Below are 21,318 nucleotides of genomic sequence, written 5' to 3' on the forward strand. Positions count from 1 at the left end.
GTACCCACAGTATACCAACAGAATCAAGAAACAACCCAAGGTCCTTCAGCTGATGAATACATAAATCATTACATCCATCCATACAGTGAAATACTACTCAGAAATAAAAAAGAAATGAACTACTACTGTTCTGTCAGTAAGATGGAGGATGCATTATGCTAATCAGCAGAGGTTAGGCTCAAATCACTGCATACTGTGTGATTCCATTTATAGGACAGTCTCAAAATGATAAAGTTTAACAGGAATAAGAAACATATCAGTGATTACTAGGAGTTGGATATGAAGGGAGGAATAGGGCATAAAGAGGCAGCATAAGTAGATGTTTTGAGGTGATAAGACTATTCTGTATCGTGATCAGTGGTAATGGTGATTACATGACTAATTTATCTAAACTCATAAAATTGTGTATCAAAAAGTGAATAGCTTAAAATGTTTTCACCCACTACTTTTAGCATCCATTGATAGTTCTTGCTTCATTTGGATATTGCTGTGGTGGTTGCCAAATTGTAATTTTCTAATTCTGTTTTCCACCTACACTTACTGGTTGACACAAGGTTAAGCATCCCCCTTTCTACTTATTTACACATTTATATTAGTATGGATGTATGGATTCTTATTTTATTCAATAGATCATAATTTGTTACTTTTATTTTATATTGTTGCTCAGGTTGTCCATAGTTTGACCAGAGGGAGCCCATTCAAGGTTGCTGTCACCATCATTCTTTGAGCACTTGTTGACTTTGTCTCATACTTTCCTTGCCTCCAGCCCTAACATCTGCCTTGTCTCCAAGAAGCCTCATTCTTTTCAATGGAAAATGACCTTTAGAAACCAAGATCTTAAGTGCTAGGAATGCTCATGGCCACTGGGATGTTACTGCTTTTACCACTTCTCGGTGTACAGAACTGTGAAATACATCTGCATATATATATGTACAGGCTGCAGTCCATCTGGTCACAAAAGAGTTAGACACAACTGAGCACGCACACAACTCATATACATGTACACACACATCTATTTCTATTTGTGTATCTATGTGTCCATGTATGTTGTAAACCACGCGTTCATACCAGTACCTCCAATTCAGTTTCAGTACCACATAGTTTATTCTGGCCTCCCCCTTCTCTGTATTTGTTCTTCCCTTTTGTGATTATGAGAAGCTTGACTGTCATTAGTTTCAATATATTTACTTATTTACTCAGTCTGTTGTATGTAACTAGTCACCTGACACTGTGGGCTAAGTCACATTTCTGCTGATTTTACCCACTGAGAGTTCTCCCCTGCTAGCCTAGATTGCTCTGACCATACCAGCCCATGCTAGCCAAGAGTCTCCCCCACCTCTGACCCCAACCATCTATCTGTCATTATTCTTGAAAGGTAAAAATCTAGAGGCTTAACCCCTACTTCTTTAAAGTAGACAGATTATGATAAAAGAGAGCTCATGAGGCTAAATAACCCCGAGATTGGATGCCAAACACTATTTTTTAATAATTAATCGAAGTTAACCTCACCTGAGATAATCTTTTCAATCTGTTACTTATGAAACTCATTTCCGATCCTAATTTCTCCTGAGAATAAAAATAGTATAAGTAAAGTACAGAATTGAAGTTTGTTTTTCATAGGGAAGAGTGATGATGGTCTGTCTTGAGTCTGTTTCTATGCCATGAGTAAAGTTGATTGTTCAAGCATTTAGAGTACCTCCTGTGTGCCAGGTACTATGGTAAGGTGAAAAAGGAAGAGATAAAACAGGTTTTCTTCTCCAAGAGTTTATTTAAATTATAAATCTACAAGTGTTACTCTTTATGAACTTTAGTAGATGTTCACTCATTTCTGTGCTCCTCTTTAAGGTAAACCTGAAACGGCGTGTGAGAACCCACGCTGCACTGTGGTGCCTCTGAGGCAGCCTCCTCTACACATTGCAGACAAAGATCCAATCCCTGAGGAGCAGGTAAGGAGGAAAACTGCTTTTCTTCCCTCTAAAGAGTTTCATGTACAAACCTTACCTCCCTTCTCTGTAATTGACATGGGTAATAGTTGAATTAAAATTATCCAGGGTTCGATCCCAGTTTGGGGAGATCCCCTGGAGGAGGGCATGGCACCCCATTTTGAGGGCTTCTCAGGTGGCGCTAGTGGTAAAGAACCTGCCTGCAAATTCTGGAGTTGTAAGAGACACAGGTTCAATCCCTAGGTCAGGAAGATCCCCTGGAGAAGGAAATGGTAACCCACTCCAGTATTCTTGCCTGGAAAATCCCATGGACAGAGGCGCCTGGTAGGGCTACAGTCCACAGGGTCGCAAAGAGTCCAACACAACTGAAGCACCTTAGCACAGAACAGTTGTTGAATAATTGTGCACAGTTGTTGAATTTATATTTCTAATGATCTTCAAAAATCACAACACAGTGTATTGAATTTATATCATATCATTAGTTCTTAGTGCCTTGAATTTTTATCCATTGAATCTACCAGCAGATTTTCCTGTTTATATCTAATTGTCCATTTCTTTAATACTTAAAAGTGATGAAACGCATTAAAAATTAGTACATTGGTAAAGGTACCTTCTGGGATGCTGGAAATGTTTTTATCTTGATCAGAGAGGTGGTTCCCAGTATGTGTACATATGTAAAAATCCTTTACACTTAAGATTTGTGCATTTGAATGGGTCTATGTATGTTATGTGAAAGATGCTTGGTTGTGTCTGACTCTTTGCGACCCCATGGACTGTTGCCTGCCAGGGTCCTCTGTCCATGGAATTCTCCAGGCAAGAATACTGGAATGGGTAGCCATTCCCTTCTCCAGGAGGTCTTCCCGACCCAGGGATTGAACCTGAGTCTCCTGCATTACAGGCAGATTCTTTACCATCTGAGCCACCAGTGAAGCCCAAAAGTGCAGATCATCAAGATGTATGTTATACCTCACTTTAAAAATTATTTTTTAGATGATTAAGTTGGTTATTGACAACATATTGCTTATTCTGAAGAAGACTTCTTTATCTTCTGAAGAAGAAGACTTCTTTTTCTTTGTCATTTTGTCTATTCAGTATTCTTAATTGCAAAGGAAGACCAACCCTACTTAGTTTAACAAAGAAATTTATTTAAAACCATTAGATAGCCGACAGAATATTTCAGAGGGCCAGATAATGAGCTTAAAGCAGGCTGGGGTACACAGCCAAAGTCACTCAAAAGAACTGTTCCAGTGGCAGCGTCACTGCTGAGTTACTGGGTGTAGACATTGCCACTTGTTGCATCATGCTAAATAATGAAAACTGTATTCAGAACCTCTACCTCTAGAAACTTGGTCTGCCACCATCCTTGCCGGAATAGATTCCTTAAAATGCCTGTTTCTTTTATCACAAACTTCTGATTCAGATCTGACCCAGTTACACCTGATTAGCGGATCCCAAATAATTTTCCTTAACCATAACTGCAACAGAAGCTGAGTAATAAGGATCCTACCCATCACATTAGAGATAAGGAGAACCATCAGATGAAGGTGTTCCCTAATCCTAGCAATAGTGTTCAAACATCTGAAGAGTCAGAAAGAAACACAAATGTCTACCAAAGAAAGCTAACATACCTGACTACCTCCGTAAACCAACAGCCCTGCTAATTTTGATTGATTTTGACATAGCTAATAGCTTGAATCTTGGCTAGATCTATTGAATGGTATCAGAGTAGAAAAATGATGACTGAAGTTGTTAAACTTTCTTATCCACAACTCTTTTTAGTATCAAGTAAGTTTCATTAAGATTTCAGTTTATCTGTGTTTGCCTTGTATGCCCAACTTGTGCTTTAGTGACCTATGTCAGGAGTACTTATTTTTTTTAATCTTGGAGTTCGATAGGTTCAAGTCAGTGAATGCTACTAGAAAACTGTCTGCTTGAAGTACCATACTTTTTCTTTTATTCATTTTCAGGAGTTAGAAGCTTATGTAGATGATATTGATATGGACACTGATTTCAGAAAGGATGATTTTTATTACTTGTCTCAAGAAGACAGAGAGAGACAGAAGCGTGAACATGAAGAATCCAAGAGGGTGCTCCAAGAACTGAAATCTGTGCTGGGATTTAAAGCGTCAGAGGCAGAAAGGCAGAAGTGGAAGCAACTTCTGTTTAGTGATCATGGTAAGCACTGACTTTGGAGTAAAAGTTTATTTCAATGTAAGGGATTCTTTTTTCTTAACCTGTAAATCTTAGCCACAGAATTCTTATTGTGTTCATTTTAGGGATCCACCAGTAAGTATAGTACTTTGTCTTTTAGACACAAGATCAATTTGATCAATAAAAGAATCATTATATAATTCAATTTGATCAATAAAAGAGTCACTACATAATCAGATTGGGAATATGAAGTCAGACTTTTTCATCAGTTACTCTATTTTTCTACTAAATTTGTTTTAGTTGAAGATTATAAACCCTGTTCTCAATTATAATTTTTAATATAACACAAAATTAATAACTGTTCACTGTTGAAACAAATGAATTAAACCCTAGGCCCTTAGCTATATCACTAGGTTACTTAATAATAATTGATATGAACACTTGAGAAGATGGAGGGCAGAGATGCTTATGTGCACGCTGTCTCCATGTTTGGGTTTGTACAAAAGTGGATGCCTGGTAATACCTAAGATTACCCTTGAACTTCCTAATGTAACCACCCTTCTTTTCTTAAGAACTTCATAGGAGGCAGGGGAGGAAGAGAGGGGAAGCTTAGTACTCAACCATATCATCAAACCAGCTAATTCCTAATTCAAGAATTAATTCCTCTGGATTTCTAAGCAGGTAGAGTGGGACTTCCCTTCTATTTCAGTATACGTGGAGCCTCAAAATCAACTGCCTTCTCTTCCCTTTCTCTTTTTCACTAGAAGTGTATAGATTACTCTGGAAGGTTCCTCATCATTCTCTTTTCTTCTCTGGGGCCCTCCCGTCCTCCCTTGTCCAGATGTATACTTCTTGATTTTGTCCTCCTTCTTTCTTCCCATTGATCCCCTTTATAGCCCAAGTCCTTGTAAGGTTGGGCTTCCCTGGTGGTTCTCATGGTAAAGAATCTGCCTGCAATGTAGGAGGTCCAGGTTCAATCCCTGGGTCGAGAAGATCCACTGGAGAAGGGAATGGCTTTCCACTCCAGTATTCTTGCATGGACAATTTCATGGACAGAGGAGCCTGGCAGGCTACCATCCATTGGGTTGCAAAGAGTTGGACATGACTGAACTACTAACACACACTTATAAGCTTATGCTCATATATTATAATAGCCTCTTAGCTGACTTGCATTTTCAATACCTTTTTCTTCTAAGCTATTCTTGAAGATAGCTTCTAAGCCTTTAGGTTTTCTTCTGTCTATCCTCAAAGACTAATTAGATTTTTCTCAAACAGCACATAGATAATAGCTCTCTGTCTTAAAAACCTACAGCAGTTTCCCCTTTTTTATTGTATTTAATCTAAACTGTTCTTGGTTTCAAGCCTCTCCATCATGAGTCTACCATATTCAATTATATTCCCCACTATTTCTAGTATAGATATCCTCCTGTACTTATATCTAATTAGACAATGGTTCTACAAGGTTGCTGTTTTTATTAATGTAAAGTATTCATGGTGATCCCTTTCACAGAAATGCTATCCTCTCCACCAGTCTCTCCTCCATGAGTCCCCCTCTTATTGTTCCAGTCCTACCACCTCTCCCACTACTACAGAGCCTCACACACAGGGGACACTGTTGTGAAATGAAAGGATTTCTTGAGCAGCAAAGCAGAGAGTTCCTGCAACCTGCTTGTCCATATGTTGGGCCTTCCTAAATCAGAGATTAAGAGTATTAGGTTTTAGACACTATTGTTTCCTGTGTGTTCTATTTTTTTTGTTTGTTTCTGAAATTAAATTACAGTGTTCTTAAATAGGGGCTTTATTAACCTCCACAGTATTCATTTAGAAAATTACTCAATAAGTAGATAATAAGATACAGTTTGCTGTTGAATCCCCAGCACATAGATCAAGAGACAGAAATCCGTACAGTCCTGGAGGTTTATATTCTAGCACAGTGTTAACATACTAGTTCGTTGATGCATTATACCGATTACCCGCCCTCATTTAATTAACGATAATCATGAATATCAATCAACTTCTAATATGTGTTGCTTTCTTTAAGAATTAACAGATATATCAGCTAACACTGTACACAAAGTTGTACACAAAGTTGTACACTAAGTCTGAAAATAGCACTGTATATAAACTTGTATCCTTTTTTATTGTTTAGTATTTTTTTCATGTGGCTTTAAAACTATCCTCTTGACAGTATGGGTAAAGATATAATGATGAAAGAAATGTCTCTTTTTCAGGTATGTGCTTTTGTTAGTTTACATTTGAAAAGACATAATGCTAATTTAGTTTATGAAAATAAGTAAAAAGCTGATACCTTAAAATGCTTTTCCCATGACAAATTTCAGTACATCTTCCAGAGTTGTTTTCATCTCTGCCTACAGGGGTAAAGTCCGAATGGAATTAGAAAGGGAAATTCTACACTGGAACCTGCTGTGGCCATTTTTTTCTGTTGTTGCTGCTTCTCTAGTGGAGTTACTGCAGCTTAGGGATCTGTTTCTTGCAAATGGACATGTTTTACAAATTATTTTTTAAAATAAACGCCAGATCTTCAAGAGGCACTTTTTTTCTTCCGTCATGCTTGATAACATATTGTATTGTACTAACCCCTCATACTGGGAGGAGAGACTGCATAGCAAGCAACCCACTGCCTACTAACATGAAGAGGGGCTAAATAAAACTTCATTTTCCTTGAAAGGACAACTTCTGCCGTATGGATGTAATATTTATGTATTATGCTTTGTACAGTAGTTGATATGGAATACAGGTTTTATTTTATTTTATATTTTTCTGTGGCGTTAAAATATGTAGACGTTATGGCTTTACTGTCATCAGGGTCTTGTTAGGTGGTCAACAAGTGAGTTGAATTGTATGTTATATTTTTTTTCCATGATGTTTTAACTTGTAAATATGTGTGTGTTGATGATGATAGGATTATTGCCTGGATTACTCTTAGGTGTTTCATCTGTCATACTATTGGTGAAAACCATGCTGCTTATTCTTTAGTACAGTGGTTCTCAAAGTTCAGTGTGCATCAGAATCCAGCAGAGGGCTTGTAAAACCAGAACCAGTCCTCATTCAGTTTCCAATTTAGTAGGTATGGGGTGGAGCCGAAGATTTTTCATTTCTAAAAAATTCCTAAGTGATGCTGACTGATGCTGTTGGTTCAAGAGCCACACCTTGAAAACACTGCTTTAATGTTTTGAATTAAGAGAATACATGAGGTGTTTTAAAATATTTATCAAAACCTCATCTCATTTCATGTCTTAAGTATTTTATCTCATAAAGTTCTCTGGTTTTATAAATTTACTTTGATTTACCAGAAAGTTTTATTTAGCTTTTATTTATTGTTTTTTATAAGAAAAACCTACTGGGAGTTTAAAGTTTAAATCATTGCTGGGTTTTTAGTTATTATTTTTCTTTCTTTTTTTTTTTTTTTCCTCTGAAGCTGTGTTGAAATCCTTGTCTCCTGTAGACCCAGTGGAACCCATAAGTAATTCAGAACCATCAGTGGATTCAGATATGGGGAAAGTTGCTAAAAATGATACTGAAGAGGAAAATAATAAAACCTCTACAGCTGACAATGAAATAAGTAGTAGGACTGAGTATTTATGTGAATACCCTCTAGATGGTAAAAATAAAGACAATTCTGCAAATGAAGTCTTCTTCCAAGGAGCTGAAGAAAGAGCACATTACCAATGTGAGAGCGAAGATGAGTCTCCGCAGGCAGATGTAGATGGCCTGGCCCCTGCCCACCCAACCCCTGGGGTCTCATCACAGCCCTCCATCAAGCAGAGGCTGGCACAGCTACAGCTGTTCCCTGATTTTACTTTCACTGCTGGCCTCGCTGCAGAAGTGGCTGCTAGATCTCTCTCCTTTACCACCATGCAGGAGCAGACTTTTGGTGATGAGGAGGAAGAACAAATAATACAAGAAAATGAAAATGAGGTAGAAGAAAAGTAAGAACCAAGATTTACATGAAGGATTTTAAATTACTCTTTTTTTGTGAAAGTGTTTTAACTTCAAGACTAGATATTCCACTGGAAAGGGAAAATGAGTGTAAGTTTACTGTATTTAAAGCTAAGATGTGAATTTATAGGAAGAACCTGGGTTTGAACAACTGATCTGAAAATACTAGTTAGCTATAAATGGCAGATCTTTTAGGAGAATAAGAGAAAGGTAAGGGCTCTCTTGAATAAATTGCTGTTTTATTTGCAGCACGACTGATTGGTCTTGGAAACTCTATAAGTATCTTTAATAACAAATGAATTTATTATTTCTTGCCAGAATTTACTACCATAAAATGACTGGGGTAATTCTGTTGCAAGAACATTAACATTTAGTAAGGCTCCTTTTTACTGTATTCTCGCAGTTAATAACTGCAGCTATTATGTCAATAACAAGTTGTTTGTATTTTATTTTTGTTTATACCCGTCTTAAAGATACACGTTCTGAATAAAAAAAGTTGAATTCATGAAATTGATGTGTACTGGGGTTTGGAACTAAAACATGGTTTAAAAGTACTCGGGTTATAACATGTGTCCTTGTTTGTATGTGTATTCAGTATCTTAATTTTAAGATTTCTTAATGATCTTATAAAGAAAAACACTGCACCTTTTTAGGAATTATCCTTTTAATTTTTTGTGTATTTATCTTTTTCTGTTGTTGCAACTAAAAGAGATGATATCAGAGTGGGATCTCTTGAGTTTGAGGCCTCATCCCCAACTTTATAAAAAAGTTTCTTTTATCAGTTTCACTAGAGATAATGGGTACCATTGACATCAGTAAGTCATGATGCTGCTAATTTCTAGCCTGAAGCTGTACCATCTCCACCTTGATAAGATTATGGAAACATCTTGTTGACTTCCTGGAAAGCATCCTTATCTCCTTAATACTTTATTTACAAACTACCTCCTAAGAGGTTGCTTTCCAAATTGTCTCAATTTCATCTGTTTTGTATTGTGACTACATTTTCAAGGAGTGATATTTTCAAGAGTATATTGTTTTTTACTACCTATAGCTCCTATGCCCTGACATAGTTTACAGATGTTATTTGAGGAAAATCTAGGAAAAACTCTATGCTACTGTCCTAGAAAGGAAATTATGAATCTAGTATGCCTTTGGAGTTAAGAAACACATTTAAATTCTTGTAACTTAGCACTTCAAATGAGTAAATTTTTGTATACCAGAGGGGATTTTTTTTTTTTCCAGTTATCTAAGGAAATTTATTTTTGGTCCTGAGGAAAAATTTGGTTCTACCTTCTATGAATAATAGCAATTTCATATACTATAAGTGATTCTGCCAGTTGCCAAATATTCTGGGACTTACCCATAATTAAGCTCTTAGGAGCAATATCTTAGGGTGGGCCTAGTTTAACACTTAGAAATAGCTAAATTTCAAGAAAAAATTTTGTGTTGTAACTATTATATTCTTAAATGATAATGCTTAGAGTTTATTTTCACTTGAAATTGCTTAGTTTGCAAACTCCTTTTTTCCTTGAATTTAGAATTATGGAAAAACTTGGATAATCTTTTTCTTAATCTGTATAACCTTATACACAGAATAAGAGTTTAATAATTTTTAATTCTATTATTATATATAATTTTTACTACACCAGTTTGGGGAAAATATCTTCATTATATTATGCCAGTTTTATTTAATACTTTCTAAAATGATACTTTTTAATTTTGAAAGACTAATTTTAAACAGGAATTCTTTTCTTTATTATTATTTTTAATCAGGAATTCTTAACCTTCCATTCTGATCTGTTTTATTCACTAGTTGTTACTTAGTTCTATGAAAATTATACTTATTGAAATCATGGTAATAAGGATCTTGGAATTTTAATTGAATGTTCTTTTTATGTAGTTTTCAAAATCTGTCATTTTTTAGAATATTTCCAAGGTAAAATATTATTTTACCTGTGAAAATTCCTAATTTTCTCTTACGATAGTCTAGCAGTCAGTGTCTCTCTGTTCCCCTACCCTCCCACCCCCGGTCCCCGCCGTAGGGCCACCTGCATTAGAATAAACTGTAGGTCTTTTTTTTTTTTTTAATGCAGATTTAGGGCCATACTCCCAATTATTCTTAGTGGTCATTTCGGAACAAGATCTAGGCGATATTTATACCCAGTAAAAATCTAACAACTCTGTCTAGGACCTTATTGTTCTTGCCATGAATACCTTAGGAAATAAATAAGTCAGTGTAACATAACTAGATATTTTTGTTACTTTTCTTAGAATATTTCAATTTTTCTTATCAGGCTTGTGACTAGTTTTATAGCTGTCATCCTCTGTCCAAAAGAAGCCCTCTGGGGAAAATATTCTGTGGGGAAAACTTTGTAACTGTGCTTTACAAATTTAACAGTGGTATTTTAACAGAATAATTCTTGTAAGGAGTAATCTCGTGAGAGCTTTTATTATAAATGTTTCCATAAAAGAGGCATTTAGGTCACTCTTAAAGACAAGATTTTTGCCCTTTGCCTATAGTTAGGAAAGTCATTGCAGTAAATGATCTGGTGACAGTTATCATATCTTAAATCCTTTTTTTCCCCAAGCCTTCAGTGAAAGTCTACATATCTGGCCTATCTAGGGCCAGACTCTTGCTGGCCTTGGATGGGCAGTTTATTGCTTATTTTCACAAGTTGTCTCTTTTATGTGACTTCCTAAGTTAAGTCCTCATTAAAATCAATTGTACTTAACAGTGTGTGAACATATTTCATTAGAAACTGATGTAGTTGACTCAAGTTTAATTTCTGAAGTTGTTGAGGATCAAGTCAGGAAAAATGCATTTAAGGCAACTTACTATGGAAATTTAAAAATCTGGTTTTAAGGATTTAATATAGAAGGATAGACCTGAGTTTAAATCCCAGATCTCATTTAAAAGCTATGAGTGCAGCTGAAGTAATAATATCATGGGGAGTTTTTCTAGCAAAACCCAAATTCTCTGAATTGCTAAATGATATTTGTGACTTCTGACTTCTCAGACATAGTTAAAAAGAAAATAAAACTTTTGAGGCTGGAAAACAAAACCAGTTTATATTAGTAACCAATTAGTAAATATGTTAATAAAATAGGTCAAAAAATTTTAAACTCAACTTTTAAAAAAAATAAATAGTAATATTCTGATTCACATAATAAAAATGGTAAAGTTTTTAATGTTAAAGCATAAAAAGAATTAAGTTCTGATACATTTCACATAATTATAAGTCACTGGAGTGTTAATCAAAAGCAACCCTAGAGGTCATTTCACTCTGATGGCTGACTTTTACTTACGCATCATCAGTAATATAAAATATGAAATATTTTGATAAATTATTAAATATTATGTGGGAAGAAAAGGTCAATGGATCTGGTTTAATCATAGCATATTGTTTCTCTATCCAAACAAAACAAGAACTGAATACCATAAGGCTGTAGCAGAGCTCATTATTTGAACTAAAGTGGATAACCAGAAAAAGTATAAAGATTGATTTATTCCTCCAATTCTATTTATAAGACATTTATGCAAATCACACTGAGAATTACGAAATGAGCTACAAGTAACACCCTGGTGGTTCAGTGGTTGGGACTCCATGCTTCCACTGCAGGGGCCATGGGTTCGATCCCTCATTGGGAAACTAAGATCCCACATGCCACATGGTACAGCCAAAAAAAAAATGAAAACTACAAATATTTTAGAAGGGAAAATAACTTAAATACAGTAACAATTCATTCATAGCATCATTGACTATGTCATATGCTAGGGCATAATTTAATTTTTCAGTTAACTGAGGCAAATCCATTTAATCATTAATTTTTTAACAGTTTTATAAGAAATATTGTAAAATATACTTTCTACTTCTCTGCATTTTCTTTGTCACCTTTAAGAACATGGGGTGATAAACAGAAATTCACCCTTAGGGGCTGCTGAGATATAGAATGCCCCTTTATTACCTGACCTTGCATTGCTGTGCTTTTTGAGTCATATCTGTTTTTCACAGTTTCTCTATCTTCCCTTATAATCAGTTGTCACTTTTTGCTGCTGTCTTGTGTGCCTGCTTCCCGCACTAGGCCCCTAACTTGCTGCTTCTAATATGCTGTGGACTGAGAAACCAGATTGCCAAGCTTGCTAGAATTGTGTCTAAAGTAAGAGTAAGTAGACTGAACAAGGCTTAAGGGGCTTCTCTGTCAGTAAAGTGCATGGACTTTGTGGTACCTGTTTGGCTGCTGAGCATACTTTTGTTTGCATCTTAGTTCTTTACTAAGAATTTGCTAAAAATACTTGTTTGAATATGTGATTGCCATACATTTAGAGTATTAATTTAATTTTTATATGGTGATGTTTCTAGGACTCTCCATTAATGAATTCAGCCATAAAAGAAAATTTGACTATCTTTGTATAAATCACTGTATATATCTTAGGAAAATGTTAAATATTTTGTTCTTGCTAAGTGTTCTAATATAGTATGCAGACTTAAAACTTAGAGCACTATAAGTAGACTTCAACTCTGTTCACCAAGATTTATATTCGACAACTACTGGTTTGAGACTAAACATGCATGGCTAATTTAGTAAGAACTGCCTAACGGGATATTTGGGGAATGAGTCATTCTAGATATCCTAGTTTTCTGTGGGGCTTAAACCTCTAAAGAGCTTTTAAAAATTTTGTAATAATTACTGAAGAAAATCTTTTTAAAACAATATGCATTGCTGTCTTCTTAAGCAATATATGAAATACATTGAAAAAATTTTGATGTCAAAATGATTGTTACTAACAACAGTTTTACTGTTACAAACTACTCAGGCACTGAAAGCTATATGCCGCTTTTCTAAGTAACTCCATTCTGCTGTGCCTTTGGTTTCTAGTAGTTTTGATTTCTCTATTACTGCTCACTGAAGTGTGCCTGTAGCAACAGCCTTTCTCTACCTTCATAATGTTCCTTCTAGACTACTTCAGTTTTGGAAAACAGCTGACTGAGACAGCTAGCATAATGTATAAAAAATACAAAGAGTAAACTGACTCAGTGAAAACCTGAAAAACTGGATTATACCGAACTACATGAATTACAACTTATTACCTATTTCATTGCTATCTTTAATTGTACTAGATTAGAGTCCTGTTCTCAGAATAGAAGAGCTGTTAGTATACCAAAGAAACCATTTTGTTTCCATACTTTACCTTCTATATATTTCACACTGCTAATATTTTTGGCGCTGATTAAAACCAGTCTAGTCAAATTAACTTTTTCTATAGTACTTTCCATTTGAGTTGGATACCACATGCTGCCAAGAATGTCTTTGGCTGGGTTGTTTTTGTTATATCGGTTTTGTTTTTAGAGAAATCTATCCTTATTTCCAAAACACGAAGTAGGTTGAGCCCTGGAAAATACGGAAACTTTTGTTATTGATACCATGGAGAACTGAACGTTAATAAGGGTTTTAGACTCAAGACGATTATACACAAGAAAATTATTCTTTGATTATACAAGTTTTTAAGATAATATCTTTATTTTTATTCAATTTAATGTATATTAAAAGCTGACCAAACATAAAAGTGTTAGATCTAATTATCTTGACAGATACTTGAATGACTAAATTCCCACTGTCATTCTGTATTTTGCATGTTTAAGTTATAATTTTGTATGTTAATTAATCAAGCATGATTATTTTTCTTGTGAAAAATAAACATTAGATTTGCATGTTATATAATATTTGCAAGTAAAATTCAAACCTGTCCAGAAAGAGACACTTGTCTGGGATTAGCGCTGAACTACTTGGTTTTACCAACAGGCTGATTGTGTTTTAGTAACCATATGTTGATTCATCCTACCATCTATAATTACACAGTAATTAGAGAATCAATCCACTTATTTTATGGCCATGCCTCAAAGTCAGCTTTCAGTTATTCATGCTACTAGAAGGGAATAATGATACAATATTCATCAAAAAATAGGTGATCCAAAACACTGTCTTAAGTTGAAGCTGCCATTACAAAATAGTTATGAGGCCAAACTTGGTTTGGTGATACAAGGGGAAAAATTCTCTTTGAGTGTAGTTGTGAAAAGAAAATGACTCTACCTAGTGTAATTGCTGTAAATCAAAAAGAGGGTGAATTGATTCCAGAATTCACATATATAAAAGTTTAACATGAATAAGGAGCTGATTTTTATGGATATCCTAAAATGTGTGATAAATTAAAATACATATGTTTTAAATGCTATAAATTTTAATATATATTTTAACCTGTGAGCGGTTCAGTTTGTTTCATTTCTATTTACTGAATTTCATTTGGTACATATCAAACATTTTACTGCAATAGGACAGTATTTAAGTTGTGTATACTTTGGAATACACTATTTTTAAAAGGGAGTATATTCTGTGAGATACTGTGGCACAAGTATATTTTTCCTCTCATTTATATTTTAAGAGTTTCTCAAAATAAGATAATTTTACTTGTTTGGACTTGACATTTTTCACTTTTTAGCATTTTCTTAAAGGTCGGCTACCTACAAATTATTTTATCATTGAACATATTTTAAAAACTAACACGTCTTTTACAAGTAATTACATTATTATTTTTCCCTTCCCAAATACATCTATAATATATTAGCTCAAATGGAAATCTGTATTAGCCAAATCACAGTATTTTCTTCACTTTTATTTCACCAACCTGTACTTCTGTTCATAACACGATTTAAATAATGCTTACTCAAGCACACAGTACTAGCATCTGGCAACATACAGAAAGCTCCAGATATGTTACACCCATCCCGTAAAGACTGGCTTGTGGTTCTGGTACAGCCCTGGAGGTCCATATGAGTGAAAAGCCAGAAGTCTGCCTGAGCTGAAAACACTCCCAAGGAGTCTGGTTTTGTTTGGGTTTGTTCTAGGTATGGTCCCAGGGATCCCAGATCAAACCAGGCCCCTGGGCCTATCCTAGAACCAACCTAAACTCGCGCATCGTTCCTGGAACGTCAAGAGTGTGAAGCTGAAGACAACCTGAAGCTGACGAGACACTGAGTTTAATGTTTTTGTATGTGTGTCTATGTGTGAACAAGAATTGGTTGGTTAATCCTTCTCAAATAGAGGGATGACGGTGGACAAGATAGTCTTACCAGACTTTGACATTATAGTAATTTATCACAATAGGAATGTGGTATATAATATGGTTATTATTAATTGCCAGTGAGAAGCATTGTTCTTACAATTTTTATTATCTGGTCTCTAGTTTTAGGTTAAGCAGCTTAGCCACCTAAACAAATTTCTCTCCTCCCCAAATTAATGATTTCTGCTTTTGCTTTTTCAAAAACTTTCTACTCAACAAATTATTACAGTCTCATTTAACTAATTTTTCATAATTTCTGAAAAGATATTCTCAAAAGTCTTTGCTTTCTTGCTGCATTGTAGGTGATTCTTAAACTCTTGTTTTTGGAATTTAATGCCTTTTTCTTTTAATCTGTTGCTGAATCTACCACACTGCTTTCAGCTTGCTTTTTGAGATTCAGATCTGGGGAGAACTTTAGCAACATTTGTAGATGCACCATCCCTGTTAGACTCAATGTTGGCTGCATTTTAGAATCTGCTATAAGGTTTTTAGCAAGTTTCTTTATTTTTGTTCCCTGCTGCTCTGGATTTTTTAAATATTCTGACCTAGTTGATTTATCAAATGGCCTCATATCATAACATCACTATAGTCATATACATGTTTTTATTTAATTTGGAGAACAAGATTTCTGAAAAGGCATATTGAAAACACCCCCAAAGGTTGTTATATACCTTTGGTTATTATAATATATTTGTATATTGTATTATACAATGTAATATCTGTATAGTATACAAAATAATATTTGTATATTATACACCAAAGGTTATTATACACAATGAAAATGTATACGTTTGGTAATACTAGCATTTCAGTAGATTTAGACCATGTTTGAGGTAATTGCAGACTAAGCAGGGACTGTACATGTGAAAGCAGCTGAAACTGCTATTCTTCCAAGCCTTGTCACACTAGAAAAATTTGGCCAATGAGGTATCCTTTAAAATAGGACTGAGAGACTGCTGAGGCTCATTCTGAAGAACTCAACCCTGGGATTAGTTCTGTACTACATTCGTTATGTAGATGCTTCATCCCATGGATTCTGTTATTTTTGCCTTTTAAATCTTATTATGTTTACGCTTCTCAATGTTTTTCTTTTTGCACAATGTTTTCCTGTTTGTGTAAATCAAAGCACTGTACATGTTACTCTGTGTGTGCATATATATTTTTAATAAAACAGTAGACTCTGGGTCTAATGATTTTGAATTTTAAAGCTAAATGATTTAAATGCTTTTTATTGTCTTATAAATTCACTCTTAATTTATGCCTCACGTCTTCTCATTCATTTTTTCTCTAATGGACTATATAGATTAAATAGGTGAGCCTTATTTTCATCTTCTGCCAGAATTTGACATTTTGTGTTCACCCAAACATGAAAAAGTTCTGTCATCTGCATTCTTATATCAGTGCACAGTTAACTGTATTTCTTGATAGTTAGCCCAGCTTATGTTTATATACAGTAAGTATTCTTGGTTATGGGGAGGGGCCTGTATACTCACTTTTAACATTGTTATTTATGAACACTGACAATAGGAATTTGCATACAAAGTTCAAAGTTCAGGCTTATTTACATAGTAAGTTTCTAAAGTCTACCTTCACTTTAGATACTTTTGGAGTGTTAAGGTATATTTTTTAAATATCATTTGAAAATATTCTTTCAGAGATGTTTTAATTTTTACTTTTTGACTACTTATGTTTTATATGGTAAAACTATGTTTCCAACTCTACTTGAAGATTTGAGAGTATAACCTTTTTTTAAAAGTAATTTCTTTGATAACTTCATGTATTTTATCATAATGAATTTTTGTCAACTGTTTTAAAAGATTTTACAAAAACCCAACAGTAGGTTTGTACATATCTGTATGATTGTTGTTCCTCCTAAGCCTAAGTCTCCAATAAAATCTGTACTTCTTTATATTTTGTACCTTTTTTATTCTGGTGTTTATAACATGAATTAGCCAAAAGAAAAAATTTCTTTTTCTGTTCCTTCTGTCTTTATTTTTCTATTGTACTTTTTTTTTCCAAAATTTTTTCACAAAAGACAGCGGTTGTCTAGGAAAGCCTTGGATTCATTAGTCTAAGTTTTGTTTGATCATCCAGGTGCCTCACATGATAATTTATCAGAGCAAAAGCAGCAGATTAAGTTTAAAAACTCCCATTTTAACCATTCTCTGTGACTGTCACTGGATACATTCTAATCCTGTTACATCTGTTGACTTACATGACCTCCCTGACAGAAAGGACGGATTGAAATAATAAGGGAGTTAAGGTCCAGTGGATCATACTTTTCCTATGTAATGAATGGAAAGTTGGTTTTAACTTTCCTAAGCTTAGCTATAGTCTTCGGAATGTTCATGGTAATTCCACAGTGGCTCTGCAGACTGAATGCTGGTTAAAGAGAAAGTGCTCTTCCTTGAGCTGAACTTTTAAATAAATAAGCTACCCCTTTGCAGAAAAGATTTGAGGCAAGGAAATTTGGCTCTTGTCTGAGATTTTTTAAATTAAAAGTGTAAAGATAGATTGTATATAGTTTACCGGATCCTGAAGTCATTGGGTAGGAAATATCCCATATGATAATCACTCCTTGTCTTCACAATTTGCTTTTGAAGGTCCTTAGCAGATGTGCCATAACCATTGAAAATAAAGTTGGCAAATAGTAATTTACCCCAAATATACATCTGTAAAAATTAATAAAACTCTTCAAGAAAATGGCCATATGAAAATTAGTCCTATTTGTTTGAAGTAAGGTCTTAGATGTGTCTGTACAAGAAAATATTAATTTTTATATACAGAATAATGTTAGGTAATAAACATGTTCCTAGAACCCAGATATGTTGTTTGAAGATTAAAAAAACAGGCTCAGTAGTTTTCTCACTCAAAGTCATACACATGAAGAGGCAGAACCAGGGTCCCAACCAATTCTAAAAAGATAACCAGCCTTCATCATTATAGTAAGCTACTTGTGGATACATTTAATTTTACAGCTAACCTCTAGGATAAAGTAGAAAGACCTGAATTGGAAGTCAGTAGAGTTGGATTATGGACAAAGCTACTTTCTCAGTCTCAGACAAATCATTTAACCATAATGAGCACAGTTTTCTGAGTAAGAACAAGACAAGTTGTCATTTATGAATTGGACTAGACTTCCAAAATCCTCTTCTAGGAGTAAGATTCTCAGATTGTCTCTTTCTTAGAGATACAGTTCCACTATGTAAAGCCAGATTTGTCTTTCTCTTCCAGGGTACAAGAAAGCTAGTATTTAGGCACAGGTGAGCATCTTGGAAATTATTCAATTTTTAGAGGCTAGAAAGGTTAAGAAGAGGTGGCAGGCGAAGGAGATAGTAGTTTTAAAACAATGTAGCTGGTTCCAACACAGAAAATAACCTACTAAGAACTAAGTATACCTTATTTTTAAAACAGTCCAATACAAGTACTTTAACAGGGGACTGTAAGAATTCAGAAGAAACAGTTGTTCTCTATGATTACATGTTATTTCTTTCCTCTTAGCATGATCTTTAAATCATGAAGGAATGTCCTACTGCAAGGTTTGCTCAAGGAAGAGAATTTTTAGGTTTTTATTTCATTTCAGGAACAAAAGAATCTCTTGTTTCCTATCTGGGATCATCTATAAATACTGGCTGAAATGGAGCTTGGTGTGGTTCTTTGATATGAAACACATTATTCTTTGACTTTATTCTTTAGCACCCATGCCTGGCTGTTAGTCATGAAGCTGCTTATCTTGCCTGTACTTAGAAGAAGATTAAGCTATGATACATTATTAATGATAGCCAGTGACAAGGGTACTATGTTCAGTGTATGAATATTTCGCAAGATCTGAGGAACTTAACAATGATAATCTCTTAAACATTGATATAAGAGTAACTTAGCCATTTTTTTCCTACAAAGATAAATGTGAAACGTTTGTATAATAGAAAAAAATGTAATTTAAGAAATTGATAAGTTGCAAATGTGCAGGATTTCATTGTTAGTTGGGGCTTATATTCATCCATATAAGCCATCCCCTCTTAGGTTGAAATGAGCCCTAGAGAGAAGGGGACAAGGCAGCAATCTGTTGTTATTGGAGAAATAACTTAGTCAAAATACAGAGAAATGTTAGACTAGAAAAAAGAAAAACAAAAACCCTTAAGTTTGTGTGTGTCCAGAAGCCAGGGTATGACCAGACACAGTATTAAAATTTTAAATGTTTTCTTATTGAAATCATGTTGAATTTGAGTTTCAGTTGAGCTTCAAAACCTGGAATAAGTAATCCAGAGGTTCTCAGCATTTTATCAAATAAAGACTGCTGATGTTATTTCCCCCATGGGACCAATGCTTTGAAAATTTTTTAATCTATCACATAATCTATATTAAAGCCCCTTAAGTTGGGAATTCCTAGAAGTCCAGTGACTAAGATGCCACACTTCCAATGCAGGGGGCTCAGATCTGATCACTGGTCAAGGAACTAAATCCCACCCGTCATAACTGAGGAGTTCCCAAGCTGCAACTAAAGATCCTGCATGCCGCAACAAAGATTGAAGAGCCCGAGTGCCTCAACTAAGACCTAATGTAGCCAAATAAATACTTTTTAAAAAATACACTTTAAGTTGCATACCCTCCCAAGTCCCTCCCTTCTTTGTTTCTTCAACTAGCCAAAGTTATAATGGCAATTTAATTAGAGTGTATGCTGCATGCTGGGCTTCCCAGGTGGCGCTAGCAGTAAAGAACCTGCCTGCCAATGCAGGAGATATAAGAGATGTGGGTTCAATCCCTGGGTCAGGACGATCCCCTGGAGTAGGAAATGGCAACCCACTCCAGTATTCTTGCCTGAAGAATCCCATGGACAGAGGAGCCTGGTGGGCTACAGTCCATGGGGTTGCAAAAGAGACATGACTAAGCACTCATGCAAGAGGGATATGGAGGATGCAGGATGCTTTTTATGGGGGTTAAGTGTGAGGGAGTGAGGGAACCAGCCCCCACAAACAGAAGAGTATTGCAGAAGCTAAGTGAAAGGGCATTGAGGCAGGAACAGAAGTAGAGGCTGAATCCCCACGAGAAAGGGGCTGGCCAGTCAGGGAGCATCTTGGAATGAACAAGGCTTTTACTTCGAGTTAGGAAGCCGTTGGAGGTTGTTGAGCACGAAGGTAACATGGCTTAGATTTTTGCCGGAGACCTGTTGGCTGCTGCAGTGATCTGTATGAGGGGTGCTGGGTGGTGGTAGTGAAGGCAATGAGGGGTGATCAAATTCTGGATCTGTGTTGAAGGTAGAGCCAACAGGTCTTGCTGATGTAATGAATGAGCAGTATAAGAATGGGGAGGTCTAGAAGCTTCTATGGTGTTTAACTTGAGAACCTGGAGGGACAGAGTTGTCATTTATTGAGAAGGAGCACCCAGTAAGGTTTGGGTAGAAATTGAACTGGTTTTGGATAGGCTACATATGAAATACTTACTAATCTTTAGGTGGAAATATAGAACAAGCAATTAGATATACGAGTTTAAGTTTAGGAGAGAGACCCAGACTGGGAGATGTCAGAGTTTGGGATGTGGTTAAAGGTATGAATATAGGTCAGAGGATGGAGTCGGAACGCTGAGATCTTTGGGGTATCTGAAGCTGGAAATCAGGAGATAAAAAGGAAATTGCAAAGACTGAACGAGAGCAGTCAGACATAAGAATGGTGTTCTGAAGCTGAATTAACAAAGTATTTTATAACAGAGGCCTTGATTAACATGTCAGTTCAGTTCAGTTCAGTCGCTCAGTCTTGTCCGACTCTTTGCAACCCCATGGACTGCAGTACACCAGGCCTCCCTGTCCATCACCAACTCCGGGAGTTTACTCAAACTCATGTCCATTGAGTCGGTGATGCCATCCAACCATCTCATCCTCTGTCGTCCCTTTATCCTCCCACCCTCAATCTTTCCCAGCATCAGGGTCTTTTCCAATGAGTCAGTTCTTCACATCAGGTGGCCAAACTGTTGGAGTTTCAGCTTCAGCATCAGTCCTTCCAATGAATATTCAGGACTGATTTCCTTTAGAATTGACTGGTTAGATCTCCTTGCAGTCCAAGAGACTCTCAATAGTCTCCTCCAACACTATAGTTTAAAAGCATCAATTCTTCGGCGCTCAGCTTTCTTTATAGTCCAAATCTCACATCCATA

The 21,318-nt window shown here is 35.5% G+C and overlaps 2 protein-coding genes across 24 annotated transcripts in view; one reads left to right on the plus strand and one right to left on the minus strand.

Moving 5' to 3' along the window:
* VEZT (vezatin, adherens junctions transmembrane protein) overlaps positions 1–8,564 on the plus strand; it is a 70,915-nt gene extending 62,351 nt beyond the window's left edge. For 11 of the 23 annotated variants that reach the window (XM_081592177.1, XM_081592178.1, XM_081592187.1 and 8 more), the window contains 3 exons: positions 1,846–1,946; positions 3,911–4,118; positions 7,534–8,564. In XM_081592177.1, coding sequence (XP_081448303.1) covers positions 1,846–1,946; positions 3,911–4,118; positions 7,534–8,048 — 824 coding nt within the window. In that variant the 3' untranslated portion in view covers positions 8,049–8,564. Of the gene's footprint in view, positions 1–1,845; positions 1,947–3,910; positions 4,119–4,666; positions 6,331–6,469 lie in introns of those variants that run through there. The other 12 variants (XM_081592193.1, XM_081592196.1, XM_081592201.1 and 9 more) reach the window with 3 other exon arrangements.
* A 2,657-nt stretch (positions 8,565–11,221) lies between these two features.
* The window catches only part of LOC145546168 (uncharacterized), a 135,667-nt gene continuing 125,570 nt past the window's right edge, over positions 11,222–21,318 (minus strand). Inside the window, exons 10-11 of the mRNA XM_081592229.1 lie at positions 17,701–17,843; positions 11,222–13,445 (exon numbers count right to left, since the gene is read on the minus strand). Of these exons, the coding sequence (XP_081448355.1) occupies positions 13,400–13,445; positions 17,701–17,843 (189 nt within the window). The 3' untranslated portion in view covers positions 11,222–13,399. The remainder of the gene's footprint in view (positions 13,446–17,700; positions 17,844–21,318) is intronic.

This window comes from Giraffa tippelskirchi, chromosome 4 (assembly GCF_054371585.1).
Source record: "Giraffa tippelskirchi isolate mGirTip1 chromosome 4, T2T-mGirTip1v1.2.pri, whole genome shotgun sequence".
NCBI lineage: Eukaryota > Metazoa > Chordata > Mammalia > Artiodactyla > Giraffidae > Giraffa > Giraffa tippelskirchi.